The sequence below is a fragment of the Parambassis ranga genome, chromosome 2 (assembly GCF_900634625.1).
Source record: "Parambassis ranga chromosome 2, fParRan2.1, whole genome shotgun sequence".
Classification (NCBI taxonomy): Eukaryota; Metazoa; Chordata; class Actinopteri; family Ambassidae; genus Parambassis; species Parambassis ranga.
In genome coordinates this window covers 23,783,789-23,804,015 of record NC_041023.1, presented here as the reverse complement: position 1 = coordinate 23,804,015, position 20,227 = coordinate 23,783,789, and the positions used below count along the sequence as shown (strand labels likewise).

The following is a 20,227-nucleotide window of genomic DNA, read 5'->3' as shown; positions in this document are numbered from 1 at the left end:
GACCAATAGGGCTGTCAGGCGTTTGAGCAGCAGCTTGTACTCCATCACTCCGTCTGCAAATCCAGGTGTGAGAGGGAAATGGGTAACACATCAGGGAGCACCGTGGACGACCTGCAGGCCGTAGAGATGCACCTGTGGTACAAGAAGTTCATGATCGAGTGTCCGTCAGGTCAGCTCACCCTGCACGAGTTCAAGCAGTTCTTCGGGTTGAAGGGTTTGGACCCGGAGGCCAACGCCTACATCGAGCAGATGTTCCGAACGTTTGACATGAACAAGGTGAGAAGATTCAGCAGAACTTAATGAGAGGCCAAAACCTGAAGGATGTTCAAAGACTCAACAGATGTTTACATGTGTTCCTCTAAAAAAAATAGTAACTGTTTATCTTATTTTTTATTTTAAGATATTTTTTTATTGGTTTCAACCATAATTTATATCAAAATATACGAGAAGTATCTTAACAACAAGTTTTTTTGTTACAATTAAGACTGAAACAATGATTAATGACTGTTTTCATCTATAAAACTAAATATAAAGTTTAAAAATGTTTACAAATATATTGAATTTATAATTTATTGATTCTAAATTTGGTGGCTAGAACAAAAAATAAAAAATATTTCTGCTTGTTAATTAAACTGAGTTTTACAGCCATTTATCTTTTTATAATATGTTGCAGCAGGTGAAACAGATCACAGACAAATGATGTCAGTAAACAGAGCACAAGGTCAGAAACTGGAGGATAAATAATTTTATCACGTTTGGGGCCCTGGAAGCTGCACATGTTTTTTAGTGGTAAGAGAGTACTTAAACAACATTTTCTTAAACTTTCTATGCCTTTTAATAAGTTAAACTTTTAAATGATTGTTTTCTCTTAATTATCAGTTAACAGAAATTTGATTAGGATAATCTCTTCAGTGTTTGACTGCAGAAAACCTTTCAACAACACGCCTGCCTCCCATTGTGACCCTCAGATCACAGTTTAATTGAGAGTGAGCGGGTCGGGGCAGGATGGCTGTCTGAGGAGCTGTATGTCTATATTTAGTCTGTCCCTCTGCTCACAAAAGGTGGCGGTAATCTTTATGGTTGATTTAAACAGCAGATTATCTGTGAGACAATGCTACTAAGGTTGTTGAGACACAGACAGTCTGTGGAGATAATCCGGACCAGATTTTTAATGTAAATTATTTGACCAAAAACTCACCGGTCATGTTCTTGTGCAGGACGGCTACATAGACTTCATGGAGTATGTGGCCGCTCTGAGCCTGGTGATGCGGGGAAAGATGGAGCACAAGCTGCGCTGGTATTTCAAACTTTATGATGTGGATGGAAACGGCTGCATCGACCGCCACGAACTCCTGAACATCATTAAGGTACACGGAACGTCACACAGCAGCCGCACTGCACTTTCAGCTAATGTGACAAACTGACTGTGACCCTCATGCCCTCCAGGCCATCCGCGCCATCAATGGAAATGAAAATCAGGAGACCAGTGCGGAGGAATTCACCAACCGAGTCTTCGACAGGATTGATATAAATGGAGACGGTGAGTGTGTGCTGGCAAAAAACTGTTTCACAATCTGCAGGGCTGAAAAATGAACATGTGCCAGAAAATGCAGTTCATCAACTGTCCACTTGGGGTGACTCCAAAAATGAGAACCTTTGTATTAATGTCCAACTTTACACCAGAAATAAACATGTTTACAGCCCGAGGTGGTACTGATAGTCTCAGCTGTATGAGAGGAGGAGACAGTTTTTTAAAACAGCAGGAAATGTAAATGTACCGTCACAAACGTGTGCTGCTGACGTGGAGAGTGACTCTTTTGATTGCTTGTGTGACTTCAGGTGAGCTCTCCCTGGAGGAGTTTGTTGCTGGTGCTCGCAGTGATGAAGATTTTATGGAGGTGATGATGAAAAGTCTGGACCTCACCCACATCATGGCCATGATCCACAACAGGAGACACAGCGTTTAGGGGAGTCTGTCCACTCCGACTTACAGTGTCTTCATTCACTGTTTGAGCGCTTCAAGTTAAAAGGTCATTTATAGAGGGAGATTGAATTCACTTTAATATGACACAAGCGTTTGTCACGGACGCCGACATATCTTACGTTTAATCTCTAAAGGAGACACACATGCACTTTAAATGGGATGACTCAGTCAGCCTGTGCAGACTGGTCATTGTCCTCGGTTAATGATGGTGAGCTCTCCCAAGGCCACCTTGGCATGAGGGATGATCTCTCAGATAGTCCACTTCCCCTCAGGAATAAAAGAGGGAGACAGAGGAGCCGCTTCCAAATCTCTTTTTTATTTTCAGGGTCTCTCTGCATCAAATTACTCAAATCTGTGTTTACTGGCTGTTGCCTGTGGGGTTTAAAGAGGGAAACTATGACTCTGCAGTGTGCTTAACATCCATGCTAATTTGATTAAGTCAGTGGCTGTGAAACAGGTGAAAGTCACTGCAGAGATTTACCGGGATGTTGCAGATACGCTTGTGAAGCGTTTACCTTTTGTATTGTTTACTTTCTTTTTTAAAATAAATATATTCCGGAGCGTGTGCAGCATTCCTGTGCTGTCTGGGTGTTTCATGTGGCTTCTTATCCAGCATCAGTACAGCTGTAGAATACATTCATGTTTGGCAGTGTCTGGTGCCTTCTGTGGGAAGTCTACAGAATCTGATTGGTTTCAACTTTTGCTTATTTGTACACTAAATTAAAACAAATAAAAACAATAAAAGGTCAAAACTTCTGTCCGTTTCATTTAATACATGTTTCACATTTCTATCTGGATCTCCATCAAAGTGAGATTTGCTGTTTTTACGCATATATGTCTGTGAGTGTATCCTTTGACTTCTGTGCCCTCAGACAATGGGACCAAAACAGGTTACAGAAATAAATTCCTGCCTGTAAGCAAGAGCGGTGATTCACCTGCACAGTGTCAGGACTGCTCTACGTCAGGGGAACCATTATTTTTATTAATGCATAATTTTAAACGGAACAAAATCTGAGTTTCTGCACATATAACCCATGTGAAGAATACACCCATGTGGTTTAAAATGCATGCCAAAAAATGATTTATGTCTCTGTTAACTGCACAAAAACGTGTCTGAGTTTTCTTTTTTCATCATGATTGCGCTGTTTCCATACAGGTGAAGTCATTTATATTGTAATGAGCAAAGGGAGAGCCGGCTAAGCTTCACAGGGTTTGTGTCATTATTATAATGTAAAACAAATATATATTTCTTTTTAATAAACTTTATTTGGTTTCATTTTGTTGGAAAAAAATCAATCTATTTGGAATAAATGCAAATATTGAACATGATCTGCGGCTCGACAGGAAACACAATCTACCACAAGGGGGCAGCGACATAATTGGATTAATTTCCCTTCACCCACAGTCTGAGCTCCGTCTTGCTGTCTTTAAGTGTGTCTTACTGTGACGGCGTGTCGTCTCCACTTTCTGCACTGCAGCCTCACAGGAAGTCATACAGATACTTGACAATATCAAAGTTCACCGTCCTGGAAGATAAATCACAGCAAGCACATTTTCAGTGAAAATAAAAAAAAACTGTTAAAGGTCAGTTCCCTTGAATAATTCAGTCACAGCCACACACACAGAGACACACACAGACCTGGATATGGCGCAGATAAAGTCCAGAGAAACGGCACATTTGTACTTTGGGGCATCGAGCTGGTCGTCATGGCTGACCTGAGCCAACAGCTGTAAGGTCACTAGAGAGGAGATCTAAAAAGGGGGGCAGAGAGAAACCAGAACGTTCCACTTCTACAAACACGACTTTGATGCAGAGCCACTAAATGATGAAAGCCAGAAGCGCAGATATGGGTCGAGCCTAATTTCCTAAAACCATTTCATGCTAAGGGCCATAAATAGATCTGTATTTGGCTTCAGATTCTAAAACTCATGACCATATGGGGAGAAAACTCTCTCAGCTGAGACCCTGAGTTCATTAAGCTTGATTTAACATGATATAGTGCAGCATCTGCACCTTAAAATGTGAAAAACAGCCTCCTCCTTCTCCTCTTATTATTATTACAATAGCGTGCACCCTCTTTCATTTGCTTATCTTGCAAGCGACGGGGAGAGAAGTGTGAAATTATTTTCTGTATTCTGAGGGACCCCGAGGCTTCAGCCAACTTTGGGACTCGCAATCAGAGAGAGAAATTACACTGCAGGACTAAATGAGAGGCGACATCAGAGCGCTGCAGAGCTTAGCTTAACTGAAGGACAGTAAAAGGCAATCAGAGGGGAGAAAAAAGATTAAAGCACTAATTGTCTTGAATGAAGTTGTTATTTGTATTTTTCCAACACCCTCCAGATGCACAAATTGTGACCTAAAAACTCCCCATGCTCTCTGCCTTAGTGTGAAGTAGTGATGGACAGTCTTAGATATGGTGTTTTGGCTGCCGTCATCTTGGTTTCTCAAGCCATAAATGACTATTATATATGACATGTGTGGACCTGGAGACTTGGCCTCAAGGCTAATGTAGGGTATATTCATTGTACATTGTCCAGGATATCCATCCATCCAGGGCTAGAGACGATCCCAGCTACCTATAAGCGAGAGGCGGGGTGCACAGTGGACATGTCCCCAGTCTACCGAAGCACTTGTCCAAGGTTTGTGCATCAACAACAGTCTATGGGGATTTACCTCAAGAGGAGCTTTAACTGCGTCTGTGCAACATAAATTGTTTACTGGACTCTGACCTGAGAGAAGATGCTGGCAGTCGGAGCGACTCTGCTGTCCACCACACTATAAAAGATGGCAAGCAATCTGTCCAGAGGGAACGGCTTCGGTCCCAGGAGGTGGTTACTCGTCTAGAAACAGGCAGATTATATGACTATGATGTTAACACATCAGTATTTTAAAGACAGTGTTACTGTATGATAATCACCTTCTCATTCTTCTTCATGAAGTTTGTTTTTCTTATTTTACCATGGTGCTGTTGGTGAGAGCAGAAGGAGGTTTAATTAACTCACACAAATAAAACCAGACATTTCCTGTTTCACAAGATAACATGACTGTACCTTCAGAAAGAAGCGTTTATCTGTGCGGGCTGGGTTGTATGAGGCCAGATAAGCAGCAATCAGCAGGAACTTGGAGTAATAAGGCAGTTCAACGTGAGTGTGAGCTGATAAACCTGAATGTGAATAAACACAATACGTCTTCATTCTCATAGAAGCTTATGCAAGAAAATCTGAATGAACTGGAGTGTGTCAGTGTGTTTGCCCTGCAACAGAGCTCTGTGTGTGTGTGTGCACCTCTCAGAGCTCCAGTCTCCTTCTCATCCATTTGCTGTATCTGCTCCCACTGAAGACTGAACAGAGAAAAGAGAAAAGAGAAAATAGAACACACACACAGGACTATGAGATTAAAACACATTATCGGCAACAAAGGCCTGAGAAGATTTCATGAATAAATTAATGTAAAGAGATCCGACCTGGACACCTCTCTGAGGTAAACTGTCTGCATGGCTTTTTTCAAATGAGGCTCAATGTTCCTCCACAGCTTGTGTGTGTCGGTCTCTTTGACTAACAGGAAGCAACATTGTTGGAAAAACAAACAAACAAGCAAAGAGTCACTCTTTCAGTGGGAAAACTATGAAAACATTTTAAGAAAGGAAGCTGCTGATCAATATTTTACACTTTAACATTCCACTTAGCAGAACCTTTTGACTTCTACTGAGCTTTATCACACCTGCAGCAGGCATATCTACACAATTCAACACAAAAAGGAAGATTAACACCAGCTTTGAGACGATGCAGTACCTTTCCCTTCAGACAAAGGCTCACAGAACTTTGAAAAGTTGAGGGCCGCCTAGAGAAAAAAAAAAGACATTCACATATCTTAACTGACTGTCTGTTTGGGTTTGTGTGTGTGTGTGTGTGTGAGTGTGTTTCTGACCAGATGCCGCAACTCTCTCAGGTCGCGACACACTGAGTAAAAGACTCCCAGCAGGATGTTGATGTAGGCTGAGTAAAACTCAGCTGAATATGAAGGATTTCTGTCCTGGGACAAAATCTGCTGCAGCTCTCCTGCAGACAGGCAGACAGACACATTCACAGCTCTGATGTTATACACATTAAAAGCTGCTCCAAAAGCAGCCACAGATTCTCACACATTCAGTGACTCACTCACACTAAGTGCTGAATTTATACAGTGGTGCTTTAAAATTCACTATTCCTCCACAGTCACTGCCTCAAGTGTTAGAACAAAATCACAGGTACAAATCTCACATCTCGCGCTGCATACGAAGCATGCTTCATCGCTATGCAGCGCGGCGGTGTGAGCTGTTCATGACACAGGCTGATGGAGTGTGTGAGGATGAGAACACCTTTACTGTAGTCGGGGAAGTGGAGCAGAAGGGGCTCAAAGCAGCCTGTGTTTGGTCTGAACTTGTCCCAGACAATTTCACTGAGCAGGATGACGGTGACGTTGTCTTCTACCTGAAGAACAGACGTAGTGTTATTGCTTATGTTTTTCTAATCAATTAATGACAGTGTTTCCCATACATAGTCTAATGTGTGGTGGGCCGCCACACAATCAAAACCCGCCGCCACAAATTGATTCTGTGTTTATTTTTTTCCAATGCAATTTTAAAGGTAGGGTAGGAGATTTTGAAAACTCAGTGAGAGTCGGCCAGATTTTGAAAGTAAACACACGCCCCTTTCTCTCGGAGCTCACCCTGAAGGCACGCCTCCCAACCAGTCTGTGACTTCAGCCATCATGCACGTACCTCTCTGGTGCGCGCAGAGCAGGAAGAAAGTGACAACCAGCCAATACTCCGCGCAGGTGCGCCTCGCAGGATTGGCTGATGTTTTTAGCATTTTATAGCTTCCACAGGTGAGAGAGAAGTTAAACTAATTTAACAAAAAGTGCATCAGAATGAAATCTCCTACCCTACCTTCAAAATACAACTATTGTTCCACTTATTCAACTCTGTTCAACTCATTCTCATTCACACACACACGTGCACACATACTGACAGCTGATTCGCCTGCTCCTCCTCTCTATGCACAATGCCTCGCGCCTATAGCCTATTGAAGGTAACACCGACACAAAGAAGACGGTCGGCGATATCTGGAGTTCACTAAAAGTTAGTATGTTGTACTGTGCTCAAATACCACCTGCACACAATTGTTGAGTCAAACAGGGTTATATTAGCATTATGAACTCTACGTTATCGATAATGGAACATCCAGCACCCTAATTCAGCATAGACAGAGCTGGTAACACAGCAAACCATTAGGCGATTAAGGTGAAATGTGGTTACGATTGAGATAAACTACAGTTTATCAGCTACAGCTGAAAGAACAGCTGAGGTGGAAAACAGATCAGTGTAGACAGGTTTAAACAATGATAGGTGGGCAAAGTAATTTCTATTCATCTGCTCATGGTAGAGGAGACATGAATAAACACAGGGGACCTAGATTCAATCCAGAGGTGTTTGCTCCAATTTAAGGGATAGTTATACCACACCCAGGCCTAATAAGCATATTGATGTATCTATTGATCTGTTTTTGTTTTTAGATAATGATTTATATTTTTTTACAATTAAACAATATAAATGATTTATACTTTAATGGGATGTTCTGCAGGTTGTGTAGGCAGCACAAACGTGCACCTAAGAAAGCTGCCACTAAGCGTACAGGTGTACATTTAAACTATAGCAGCTTCAGAAAGTGTGTGTTTGAATCCCACTTCCTGCACACAATCTGCATAAACCCTGATGACAGATTAGAGAATTTCTATTTGTTGCCTCAGGAATCCTAACTGAGATGAAGTGGCTCAGTGTTCATCATTTTGACAGCAATGCTAACATTAACACATAACAAGGATGCTCACAATGCCACACAAAAATCACGGCCAGCTTTTTCCCTCTTCAATTAAAGTACTTTGAGTGGTTGCTGTCCGTCCTTTTTAACAGCTTTATGAAAGTGCTCCACACACACACACACAGTTGAAGGTCATTCTTCACAAATAAAGCTCCAACAACAACAAAGTGGCTCAGATAACAAAAAGAGCACTTTCTCACCAATTCCTGCAGACGGAGGAGAGCAGGGAGGAGATTGGCATCTGTGTCTCTCAGAAGCTCGGCTTTTTCCATTACCTAAAAAAAACATGTGTGCATATTAGAGCTTATTTTATAACATCCACTGTAGCAGAAGCTGTGACTGGGTCCAAGACACTAGATTAAACCCACTCCTGTGTGTTGGCTGAAAAAAAAAAAAAATCACACTTATTTTCCCCAGGCTAATGCATCTGGAGCGTTGTTTAGCATCTACTTAGCATGCGCTATCACTGCTAATCACATTATCATGCAAACATTTAAACGCAAAGAGTGAATAATTTGACATGTCACGGATAGGGATAATCTGGTGTGAATTTTCTGGTGAAGTGCACTCACAATGTATCGCGTCTGCTTGGCAGGAGACGGCGAGCACTGCTGTCTGTAGATGCGCACAAAGTCAGACAGGGAGGGACTGCGAGGGAGCAGTGAGACGGCATCGCAGCCAAAGAAGGACAGCAGCACTTGCTCAAAAAGCAGCACCGCAGAAACACACTCGACACAGCTAACGACAGCATGAGGCAGCTGTGGAGAAGACAAGGAATAATGGCAAATAATCAGTTTAACGAGTGTGAGGGTTCATACAGTATTAATGTTGAAAACAACACAAAAAAGTGCTAAGTGTGTGTCATCAAATAGTTTGTGGTACGTCTGTGGTCTGTCTGCAGACTAAACTTAAATATTGTAATTTACCGGAAGGAAAACTGTCTCTTACCTCAAGTTCCTTCAGCAAAACGTTCATCACATGGCTCTTTCCTGAGGCCCGATGACCATAGATGAAGATTGAAGGGTAGCAGCGCTGCTGTGGCTGCAGGAACAAGACTCAGTATCATTACACTCAGTAGAAGTGTGACATTTAATTATGATCAATAACAATTCTGACAAACAAGTTCTCCCTCTTCATTATCATTCATTACCACGCTGACAAAACATCAGCCAAGCTCTTTAATGATCTAATTAAATCCTGTGTCAGTAATAAGCAGAAATGGTAACTGTCATTCATTTTTAAGTTAATTGTTAAAAGTCACTCAAACAGGCAGATTAGTTGATTCCAGTGAAATTGTCTCATTAGGCTATAAGAGTATTTCTCCTCTGATAAATGGAAAAGGAGTCTATTAAACTAACTATTCTGACATGAAACAAACTATTCTAATGGAAATTAATCTAAATAATTGTCAGCCAAGACTAATTTAAAATAAACAAAGGTAAATGTTTCAACAGGGAGCACTATTATCTTATAAATTGATAAAGTTTGGGAGCCGCTGATTCAAAAGCAAACTTGAACAAATGTGATGTTGGAAAAATTAAAGTGTACAATGCACAACACTGATTCACCTTATGTATTGTGTAGGTCTAACTCCGTCAGCTAACGGTCTGATGCTTCATACCTGTCCCATCAGCGACAGCAACGTCCCAGCCTGGACCTCTCTGCAGAGCAGCAGCTCTGCGACCCTCTGCAGCTTCTCCTCCTCGTACCCTGGATGCTGTAACAGCGTCGTCATCCTGATCTTCTCACTGACAACCACTGTTCCACACAGCACAGCTGTGTGATAAAAGCTAAAAACAAAACAACGCTAGCTTAGCTTTCTGATATTTCTCAATGAACTAGACAAGCCAGGAGGCGACCAACGACGGTATTTGGTAAAACAAAAGTGAGTCAAACAACAAAAATGATTAACTGTGAACACGACGAGCAACTGTGAACGTCCCTACCTGAAAATAAACTGTGCAACAAACTGAAAATGTCGTGAAAAGCTCCTTTTAAAGTTGGAAACGTGTACAGACAACAGATAGCACACACTGAGGTTTCGCGCGCGCCTTCATATTACGTCAGAAGCTGCCACCGCGCCCCAGCCAATCACAAATGGCAAGAGAATGCTGGGTAATGTAGTTTTAACAGCGAAATGTTAGAAATCGTCAAATTAGGGGATTTATTATAGATTAGAACTCAAATGTATTACTCTGTGTGTTAGGTGAGAGTTACATTTATTCTTTATTATGCATAACAGCTGATTTTACTGTTTGTTTTTACGTTTCTTAAGGAATTGATGAAATCACAGATTTCCTTATAATGAAACAAATCAATTAAAAAGATAGATTACATTTAATTACAAATAATAATGTATGTTAGTGCACAAAACGCTGCAGAATCTCTACAAATTGGGAGTTTTGGGAATTTTTTGCCTCACACGGCAAAAATATAAAATCTGGTAGCCTACGTTTTAATAGTCATTATGACAGCACGCGCATTCATATACATTCATTCTGAGCGCATTTCCATTATGATGATACTGATGTTTTTGTGTGTGTGTGTGTGTTTGAGGTTTCGCGCGTTACTGGAATGATACGTCAGGCGGGGATTAAGGGATGTGGGTTGGCCCTGTAATATCCGAGGCTATCCTCCAACTCTAATTCAATAGGGGCTCAGCTGTGGCTGTAGGTCTGTCGGCGTCGAGAACAGACCCTCTCAGCGAGATCTCATCCACGGAGCCTGGACCGGTTTGTAGGAACAACGACGGTGAGACATTTTCAGATGAATATGAGGGCAGGCGCAGCATCAGTGATCTGAACGGAGGATTCCTGAAGCTCGTCTTCTCTCCGGAGCGCACGTTTCGGTTCTGAATGAAAATCAGAGGCAAGAAGAAGAAACCAAAACCCGACCGTGCCACGGATGCCAGAGCGCGGCGATGCTGTGGGCACAACTGTGACTGAATCTGCAGCAGCGGCAGAAGAAGAAGTTGTGGTTCAGATGAGGCAGTTGTTAGTTTGCTGAGAACAGGTTAACACATCCAGACCCCCACCGTATACAGACCGGAGGATGGTCCCAGGGGCCCCCAGTACGACCACCACCATGCTCCCCGCCTCAGAGGCTGCCAAAATCTACCAGACCAACTACGTGCGCAACTCGCGCGCCATCGGCGTCCTGTGGGCCATCTTCACCATCCTCTTCGCCATCGTCAACGTGGTGTGCTTCATGCAACCGTACTGGATCGGAGACGGCGTGGACACCCCGCAGGCGGGCTACTTCGGTCTGTACCACTACTGCATCGGAAACGGACTGTCCAGGGACATGGCCTGTCAGGGCAGCTTCACCGAGTTCAGCAGCATCCCGTCCGGCGCCTTCAAGGCTGCCTCCTTCTTCATCGGCATGTCCATGGTGCTGGTCATCACCTGCATCGGCTGCTTCGCGCTCTTCTTCTTCTGCAGCACTGGCACCGTGTACAAGATCTGCGGCTGGATGCAGCTGGCTGCAGGTAGGAGACTGTCTGACTTAAAGGTGGAGGGTCATTAAACAGTTTGTCTGATGTGTTTAAATGGCAAGTGTCCAAAGTCACAGCTTCTCATCATTCCAGACTGTGGAGTGGTCCAAGGATGAAAAATCCAGATGTTTTCCAGCCTTTTTCAGTTTTAAATGTCCTAAATCACATGGTTTAATTCTCATTTCCTCCAGTTTGATATATAGACAAACTTAGATCCCAAATCTTTTTGTAACATCATGGAGTCGATGAGCAGTTTGAACAGATTTTGCCAGGTTTAGAGGGTTTCACAGGCTTCTGAGACATTATGTAAGAGTCTGTGGTGTAGGTGGAGTGGCAGCAGCCTTGAGGAGAGTGAAACCTCAGTTTCAAACAGTGTAACACATCTGAAAGCGTTCAGTGGTGAACATTATTAGTCTGACAAAGAGTTAAACTACAGCTGAACATCCTGCCTCATGAATCTGAACAGGTAAGTCTGCATTGCATCAATGTCACACTTTTCTGCAGCTTTTTTAAACTCTGAAAATTAGAAACCAATATGAAAGCAGCACTGAACCGCGTTCATTAATTTTTTTAACTTCCTCCGAAGCAGGCGAAGAATCTTGAGTCTTGATTTCCTTCCAAAATGTTATTTTTTCTTGAGAGCGATGAAGCTCAGCTCCACTGCCAACTCTTTCAGCACATTTGGGAAAACAACAGCAATATATTTCAGTATTAATCTTCTCTAACATTCAGTGTTTATTTATGGCTACGTAACTTTTATAAACAGAAGGACAGGCTCAAACTTGAAATTAAAAATCAGTTTTAGAATGCTGTCACATCTGGTACAAGGAACTGCACATATGCACCATTAAAGCAACAGTATCAGCAAAGTTTAAAGGGTGATGGGCAGGACCGGTGTTTACATATCTAAGCGCCATCTTGTGGTCATGTGAATAGGTGCAAGTAAAAGGTTCTGTGACTGTATATAAAGGCTGTTCCATACTCCGCGAGACAAAGAACAGAGAACGCGCTCCACGGGTGGTAAGAGATAAAAAAAAAAGTTCTTTTCGGCACGGAGGTACCATACTCCGCGAGACGTATGTGTGCAGAACTCCTCATACGGCCCGCCCACTGCAGCGCACGTCACACACCAAACAGGAACAACATCACACACAGCCCACCTCCAGTGTTTGCGAACAGAGGAAGGTACAGCAGCTGACATTATGGATTTTGCAGCTTTGTTAAAGGAGATGGACGAGGAGACGAACATGCATAAAGAGGAAGAAGAAGAGGAGTTGTTACTGCTATTCACGGAGATTGCGAGAAAAAGGCAACGTAGATGGCACGTCCGGCCACTCAATGCAACGAGAGTCGAGCAGGGAGAGTACAGAGTCCAAACTATAAGGAAAGACTTTACTGAGTTTTTTAACACACCACAAGGACTTGTGCCATGGCAAGAGGGCATTATACAGAGAGGGTGCCTGCAACAGCGTGAGATGTCCGGTGATGAGTTGTGAAAATGAGACATTAAAAGTAACAATAGCAAAGATTCAGTGTTTGTGCTAGCCTTTATGACCACATTTGCACATCTACTGTGTTCCAATGTTGCTAATCAAGCAAATTGTGTAGCCTACAGACATTGTTAACGAGCCTATTATGCCCGGGTATGTAGGAGTATATAGAATGGTAATAACAGTCACCATCTGGTATGTGTGAATGGCTGTCTGGAGTTATTGATCCCCCCTCTTCCGGGTCCGCTACAAATTCCTGAGAAGCAATAAAACCGGTGTTACAACCCAAGACACACAACTGATATTAATTTTGACATCACACACATGTTTAAAAGTACTGCTTACCTCCATGTTGGTTGTTGTTTCCCAGTGTTTCACGTGAGGTTCGAGCCACTGTAACGCCGTGTATACTACAGGGAATTTCTTGCCACCGGGATCACCACTTTTACTATTCTGCACACGGCGTTTTGCCTTTGCAAATTTGTCGCGCAGGTAGCGCCACTTTTTGCGACACACACTCTCTTCTGTGCAAAGTATCGTTGCTACCTCCTTCCAGGAGTTGTTGGCCATCAGCGTGTCTTTGTAGGTCCTCAGCGATGTATTGTAGAGATGCTTGTATCTCCTCACTGCCTCAGCAAGCTGCTCCTCAAAAACATCCATTGTTGAATTAATTAAATCTGTTGAATCAGTGCTGTTTATACACCTACCTATATACCTGGAGAGGCTCTTGCGCTTCTCCACATTCATCACGGCCACAATAAATTCCGACCAATCACAGCATAGTTTGCCGCACAGCCTTGAAAGAAAAAGTTCGGCCCGGACCCTGTGCACAAGAGTGCGGAACAGCAGGTGGTCCGAGACAAAAAATGACGTCAATTTGTGGGCGTAACGTCTGCAGGGGGGAGAAAGTTCTTTGTCTCGCGGAGTATGGATCCAGCTTAAGTATGAACAAAGTATGAAGAGCTGTTTTAGATCTCTGTCTGTCTGCTCCTCGTCCTCAACTGACATGACAAGCAAAGAGATGAAGCTGAAGTGTGTGTGTGTTGGGGGGGGGGGGCAGTAAGCTTGTGGTCTGAGGTGGCACTCAAAGCAGTCATGATGTCAATTATGCCAAACACTCAAGTCTTAATATGATCAAAAAGATAAAAAGGACATTTGGCGTGAGCCCCCAGAGGCGACAGGAGGAACTGCAGTTCCCGACACTTCTGCATGGGCGTCAAATCTCAGCTCTGCTGGAGAAGATGGTTGCAGAGAGGAACTGTTTGCAAGGTTTTACCCTTCATGAAGATCTTTATCTATCAATTTCCATGTCTCATATCTTCTTATGTCAGGTGATTAGCAGCTAATGTAGGATGGTATGCAGAGGTCCAGTAAACCTTTGTGTTATCACTGAATATAAACAGCCTGCTGCTTCACCACACAGCTCTTTGTGCTGTTTAAATGCTTTAAGGTGATACCGGGCTGGGTGAACTTCCTCTCTGTGCTTCTCGCAACACTTCTTATTCTCAAATTTCAGCCTCCACCAACAGCTAAATTTATCCAATTTACTGCATTTCCTTCAGAAGCCGTGGTTGTTTTCTTCTCACATTTACAGCAGCAGAACTGTAAGTAGACTCTGCTGTGTAAAATAAGCCAAATTCCCCACTTTTTGATGGCCACAAACATAAACATATGAATCAGCCAAAGGTCAGGGAAGATCATTTTTTACAATGTCAGCTGTTCAATGGCTTACAAGAGAATAAATATGGAAGAAAAACAGTTGCAACAATCAGTTTGTCATTCACATGACCTTGACGGGTGTGAGTGGTGGAACAGAGAAGCCTCATTATTAAAAAAATAACCTAATAATTATGTAAACGCAGGAGCTTTAATCTGATCTAAAAACAAGAGATTTGATTAGATTTTTAGAGAAAATGAGTCACGTCACACCCCCACAGAGAAACATATGAGAAATAATGACTGATAACTCAGAGATTGAGCACAATCTCTGACTATGAATAATTTGAGTGTATAAATAATATCTTGGCATCAGAATGTGCACCTTCATAGATGCCTGCAGCAAAACACCAGCCATTCTCAAGTGGGAATTAAATGTCAGAACCAATAATGTTCACATTAGAGTCTGCTTGGGGTGAGGATGTGTCCCAAAAGTCCCCAGACTGGACAATAAATACCTAAAATTTGATTTTTTTTTCCAGAGTTTGCATGCCATCTACCACAAACAAAAAAATCTTGTCTGAAGCGTCTGTCAGCTGTGATTATCTTTGGAGAGAAAGCACAATGATAAGCTCCATCACCAGGCATCCTAATGAGCAGCACTTTGTATCTTTGCAGTATTTTAGTCTCAGATCAAAGCTGCGTCTTATTCCTCAGAGTCTCATGTTGGCTTCCCTTCAGTTTTCCCACCAGATGTGAGTTTTCAGATTCTGCATAACAAAGCAAGTGTGTGGATTATTATTATAATTTTTATAACTAACTGTGCAGTCTATAAAATGTCAGAAAAAAATTCACAATTTTCTAAAAAAATTGTTGATATAATAAGAATATTTACAGTCCAAAGCATGAGGCCTGAAGACAGGAAGCTTCATAAATAGACAGTGAGCATGTAGCTGAATGTTCTGTTTGGACTTTCCCATCTGCAGCAAGTGTCTGCCAATTTATTTGGCAACCATGGTGATGACACCCAGGCAATTTTACATGCATTTATTCACACGACCACCAGATGGCGCATTACTACGAAGATTTATCTTTACTATTATTATTGTTAATGCGTCTGTGCAGCGAATTCTGATGGATAGACGTTTTTGGTTCACAAAATAGATGAGAGGTAACCGGCAGCTTGATCAATCAAGTCCTGATTTTGGTATATGCTATCCAAGTCGCATTTTCTGTCCGGAATTTCATTACTTATGCTGAGACCCTCAGAAAGTTATGATATCACAAACATGTGTAGATGCAGTCACCTTAATCTGCTGGTTCCATGGTTTGCTGGTTTCCTGCTGGTGCAGCGGTTAGCACCTCACAGCAAGATGGTTCTAAGCAAGAACGTGGAGTTTGCATGTTCTCCCCGTGCCTTTATGGGTTTTCTTCTCCAGCTTCCTCCCAAAGACATGTTAGTCACATTGTCCATTTCTTTGCGTTGGCCCTGTGACAGACAGGCCCCTGGTTGAGAGAGGATCGCCGCCTTTTGTCTATTGACTGCAGACAGGCTCTAGTCTCTGTGACAATGCAGTACAGGACAAAAGTGGGTTAAGAAAGTGGATGGATATTTCAATGTTGTTGTAGATTTTTGTGTGACGGTTGTGTACTACCGACCATCACGTCGCCTTTCCTTTTCTGTGTCACTTGCCGTCATCGAGGTCACATGTGAGATCAACCACTGACACATCTGTGATTTAAATAGATAATATCTGTGCTTGCTCTCTGTGCAAGCAGCTAAAATCCCGCCATGATTGTGAAAAAAAATCCTCATTTCATGTGGTGTGGGGCTGCTGTGAAGTGCTATCAAAGGCAGCACATACAGCTCAGCGGCAGCTTCTCTCTAACAACGGGATGTCCTAAATGTTTGATGAACAGTGGCTTCTGGTGCGTATGAAATTTTAGGGAAACAGCTGAGAATGTTGGTGAGCATGGCGACATCTGTCTTGGTAGAAGACCTCCTTCTAAACTCTCCTGTGGTCAGACAGTGCTCAGCTTATACTTTGCCTTCATATTTGTCTTTTTTCTTGAATTAAACTTGATGTTAATGGTCTACAGGGGATAAAAAGCTGCATCATCATCGTTTCAGAACAGATCTAATCACCATCAAACTTAACGGCGCTCAAAGAGGATGTGATTCTCATGGTAGATTTTGTCGCACCCTCATCAAAGATGAGGGAATTTCTTTTGGAAAATTTTTGTTTAGTCCCTTCGGAGAGTTGTAGAACCAATGCCGCGGTGTATTAAAGCTGTTTGGGATGTTTACAATGTCCCAACACGCCACTAAGAGACTAAATGTTGTTTTTCCCATTAATTTGTCATCCATCTGAGGGCATTTAATTTCATACTTTGTTTTTCCAAGAGCTTCTAAAAAGGCAATCTGGAGGTGTCAAAAAGATTTTTCACATCCTAATGACTTGACCTAATGACTGTTTATGTATTAAGCAGTGAAGTCATTTATTTGCCACTAATAAATCCATTAGTCACAACTTATAAAGCTGGTTAAAAGCATGACGTATTAGGAAGAGGCACTGGTAATGAAACCAGGATGAGGTGCTCGGAGTGGAGCAGCAGGCTAAAACATCGGTGCTCAATAACCTGGACGTCCTCCAGAGCTCTGATGGCCATCTGGATCTCACAGAGTCACCAACATGAAGGCTCGACCAGCTGCTCTATCTTTTTTTTTTCTTTTCAGAGGTGGGTTACTCAAAGTGCTGCCGAAGCTTTTTCAACACATCGTCCATTTCCTGGTTGTCTGACCAGCAGCTCCCTGTACAGTAAGTGGCTTTCCTCGTGGCGCTCTCTGCCTACTAAGCGGTCCTCCAGAGAGGGGAGCTGGCATTCAGAGCCCACAATAAAAGGTCCATTTGGTAGCTGGAGATTTATTGATCCAAATGCTTTCCAGAGTAACAGGAAGTAGGGCTGTATCAGGGGGCAGCTGCCACTCATGAACGGCTGGCTTACGTGTTAAGCTGTGAGTGACACAGAGACACAATGTGTACCACAGAGGCTCCCACTGCTTTATGTTTGATGCAGCGGCTGACTGACTGATATTATTATTAAGTGAATGCTCAGTGTGCCGTGTGGTATTTAAATTTACACCTCTTCAGAAAGATGTCAAGTGGAGCTGGGCCATGCTGCTTATCACTGTCACATTGTGTGTTGTGAAGGAGAAGGAAAGATAGGCAGAGACGCTATCGCACTGTGTGAGCGGAGGAGGCCAGATAATGAGAACCGAGCCAGGCAACGATATGAAATCATCATATCGACGTCCTCCACGAGTCTTTTTCTGTCTGTATAATAATCCAATAAGCTGTCATGTTCAATCATTTAAAGCCTACTGTTTGTTTTTTATACTCTTTTATGAGGAAAAAAGGTATATAAATGTCAGGATTCCTCGTTTTAACCTCTATTTAGACCACAGTGAGGAACGACAGCGCACTGCTTTGAATGGACGTTAAAGAAATAGAATAAAGTAAAAAATAAAACAAGTCAAATGAGGACAAAAAATAAAAATAATCCTCAAGTTTGAACTCAACAAGCACTTATAAAAAGCATTATTGAGAAGATTAATAAAGAAGTACTCACTTTAGATTCAAAATCCTGTTACAAAGGATCAATCATAAAGTGCACACAAAGTTTAAATTTAATCTAATAATCTGTCAATAAAATTAAAGAGATTCTACAGATTAAATCTATCAAATATCTTAAAGTCATATTATATCACAATGCAGTCACACTGTTTAAACTACATAATGAGGTGAGCATGCATGTAAACATAAGTACACTTAGGTCTGTACAATATACTGAGAATGTTTATATTGGACAAATTTAAAATACGTGCCCATTGTTAAAAAAGAGAAAATAGCTGAAGCAGTTCTGTTTGATCATGTCACATGATCTTCCTCAGCAGATGGAGTTCACCACTTGTCACAGTATTGAAAGATAAGATAAACTTCATTATCTCTGAGGAGCAACATGGGCACAAGTGCTGCAGATGCATACTATGGAGATACAATCTGCATAAACACAATACAATGATTGTGTGCACAAATCACACAAACACAGCAACCGGAGCTGACAACGGGGCTTAAAATGATCTGTAGAGCCTAAATCAGTAGCTTGTATCCTGTCCTCACCAGGAAAACATGACATGATGTTGATATTTCAGTCCTTAAAAACAAAACGAGCGAGAGTGTTTCTGTGGCCACATCTCTACATGTTCATGTGGCAGGGGATGCATCGCAATTGTAGCAAAAGATGGCATTCTTTTGCTCGTGACGTGTTGAGTTTGCGTGTGTTTTAACCTCATATCATTTTTTAAAGGCCTAACATTAACTAGCCATGTTCACGCCAAATACATCTGCAATTAGAAAACAAACATTAATGAGATACACAAATGCCTCCACATGGAGAGAAACCCAGGACACGGTAGAGAAACTGTGTCTCTTGGTGCTCTTTAAAGTAAACAGTAAATAAATAAGTGTTTTCTGGCAATAATTGGCTGTTGATCAAAGCATCTCTAATTACACACAAAAAAAACAAAAAAAAGCCGCATTAAAGTGAGCTGTGTGTGTACTTGCACTGCTCCGTCCTCAGTTAAAGCCGACCAAGTGCTAATGACATCAGCCCCGTCTTTATCCTCTCACACATATAATGAATTACTGGAAGAGTCTTTAGTGATGTAACATGAGACTCACACACAAACAGTGAAGAGGCCATTAGCAGAGAACAGGGGTAAAAAAAGAGTGAAGGTGTTCATCTGAAGGTGTTTAGATGAAAGTTCTCTGCTCTCAGCTGCTTCACCCTCCTCTCTGCACTTTAGGTGCCGCCTGCAAAAAAAAAAAAGTTTCATAGAAAGGTCACGTTGGGTGGACTTTGTTTTATTATTATTTTCAAGTTGTTATGTATCACACACACATAAAATAAAAAAAACACCACAGAAGAACAAGCTGAAAAAGAAAGACTGTGCCGCAGTGTGAATCAGCCAAATTAAAAGCTGGCTAAGTCAGCTGAAAATCACAAAGACGGAGGTTCTCAATTACAGGCTCAATCTGAGGCCGTGGACTAAGAAAGTGGATCACCTCCTTCCTCAGCTGATGAGGATTTTAAAGGGGCAGAAGCCTCTGTTTGGTTGTAGAAACATGACAATGCAGAGAGAGAGAAAAATGGGCCAATGAAGACAAGATAAACTGAATGCAGTGAATTGTTTCAACGAGCAAACCAGCATTTATCATAGCCTTTAAACTAATAAATAAAAGACATGGCGCTGATACTGTGAAGGTCACATTATTTTGAGCTGCATGCTGATGAGAAACTTGTCATCCTGAGGTGATGATGAGTTTGTCTTTAGGCCGAGGTGTGATGGACAGATGGGGCTAAAGGAGCACGTTTGAGATAAAGTGACACTGGTGTGTCTGATTGGGGGGAATGGTGAGGTATTTAAGGCCTTAAGTGTGACTGACAGTTTTGATTGCAGAGTAGTTAGGACGTGGAATGAGCAGAGAGATGGAGATTATGTGAGACGGAGTGCAGGGAGAAGGAGAGGAGACTGTCAGGCCTGCCAAACAGATGAAAATGACATCCAAAGCTTCAAAAGGCTCTGGGACTCTGATTATGCAGCAGAGAACAGACACTTCTTTCAGGTTACAAAGAAAGGAGCAGTGATGATAGAGGTGCTTATTAACCTGGAAAATAAAT

The 20,227-nt window shown here is 42.2% G+C and overlaps 3 protein-coding genes across 3 annotated transcripts in view; 2 read left to right on the top strand and 1 right to left on the bottom strand.

Annotated features, from left to right (window-relative positions):
* Positions 1-78: 78 nt before the first annotated feature.
* guca1aa (guanylate cyclase activator 1Aa) lies at positions 79-1,967 on the top strand. The gene is made up of 4 exons (XM_028396655.1): positions 79-276; positions 1,218-1,367; positions 1,447-1,540; positions 1,840-1,967. Exons 1-4 carry the CDS (start codon positions 79-81, stop codon positions 1,965-1,967), a joined length of 570 nt encoding a protein of 189 aa, XP_028252456.1.
* Positions 1,968-3,230: 1,263 nt separating this feature from the next.
* orc5 (origin recognition complex, subunit 5) lies at positions 3,231-9,886 on the bottom strand. The gene is made up of 15 exons (XM_028396641.1): positions 9,793-9,886; positions 9,468-9,636; positions 8,795-8,887; positions 8,419-8,604; positions 8,047-8,121; positions 6,346-6,457; positions 5,916-6,046; positions 5,780-5,828; positions 5,452-5,542; positions 5,273-5,328; positions 5,039-5,151; positions 4,906-4,953; positions 4,718-4,828; positions 3,624-3,736; positions 3,231-3,510 (listed from the first exon to the last, which is right to left on the bottom strand). The coding sequence occupies exons 2-15, from the start codon at positions 9,579-9,581 to the stop codon at positions 3,465-3,467; spliced, it is 1,338 nt and encodes a 445-aa protein (XP_028252442.1). The 5' UTR covers positions 9,582-9,636; positions 9,793-9,886; the 3' UTR covers positions 3,231-3,464.
* Positions 9,887-10,514: 628 nt separating this feature from the next.
* Positions 10,515-20,227, top strand: part of lhfpl3 (LHFPL tetraspan subfamily member 3) — a 30,301-nt gene continuing 20,588 nt past the window's right edge. Inside the window, exon 1 of the mRNA XM_028399200.1 lies at positions 10,515-11,333. Coding sequence (XP_028255001.1) covers positions 10,898-11,333 — 436 coding nt within the window. The 5' untranslated portion in view covers positions 10,515-10,897. The remainder of the gene's footprint in view (positions 11,334-20,227) is intronic.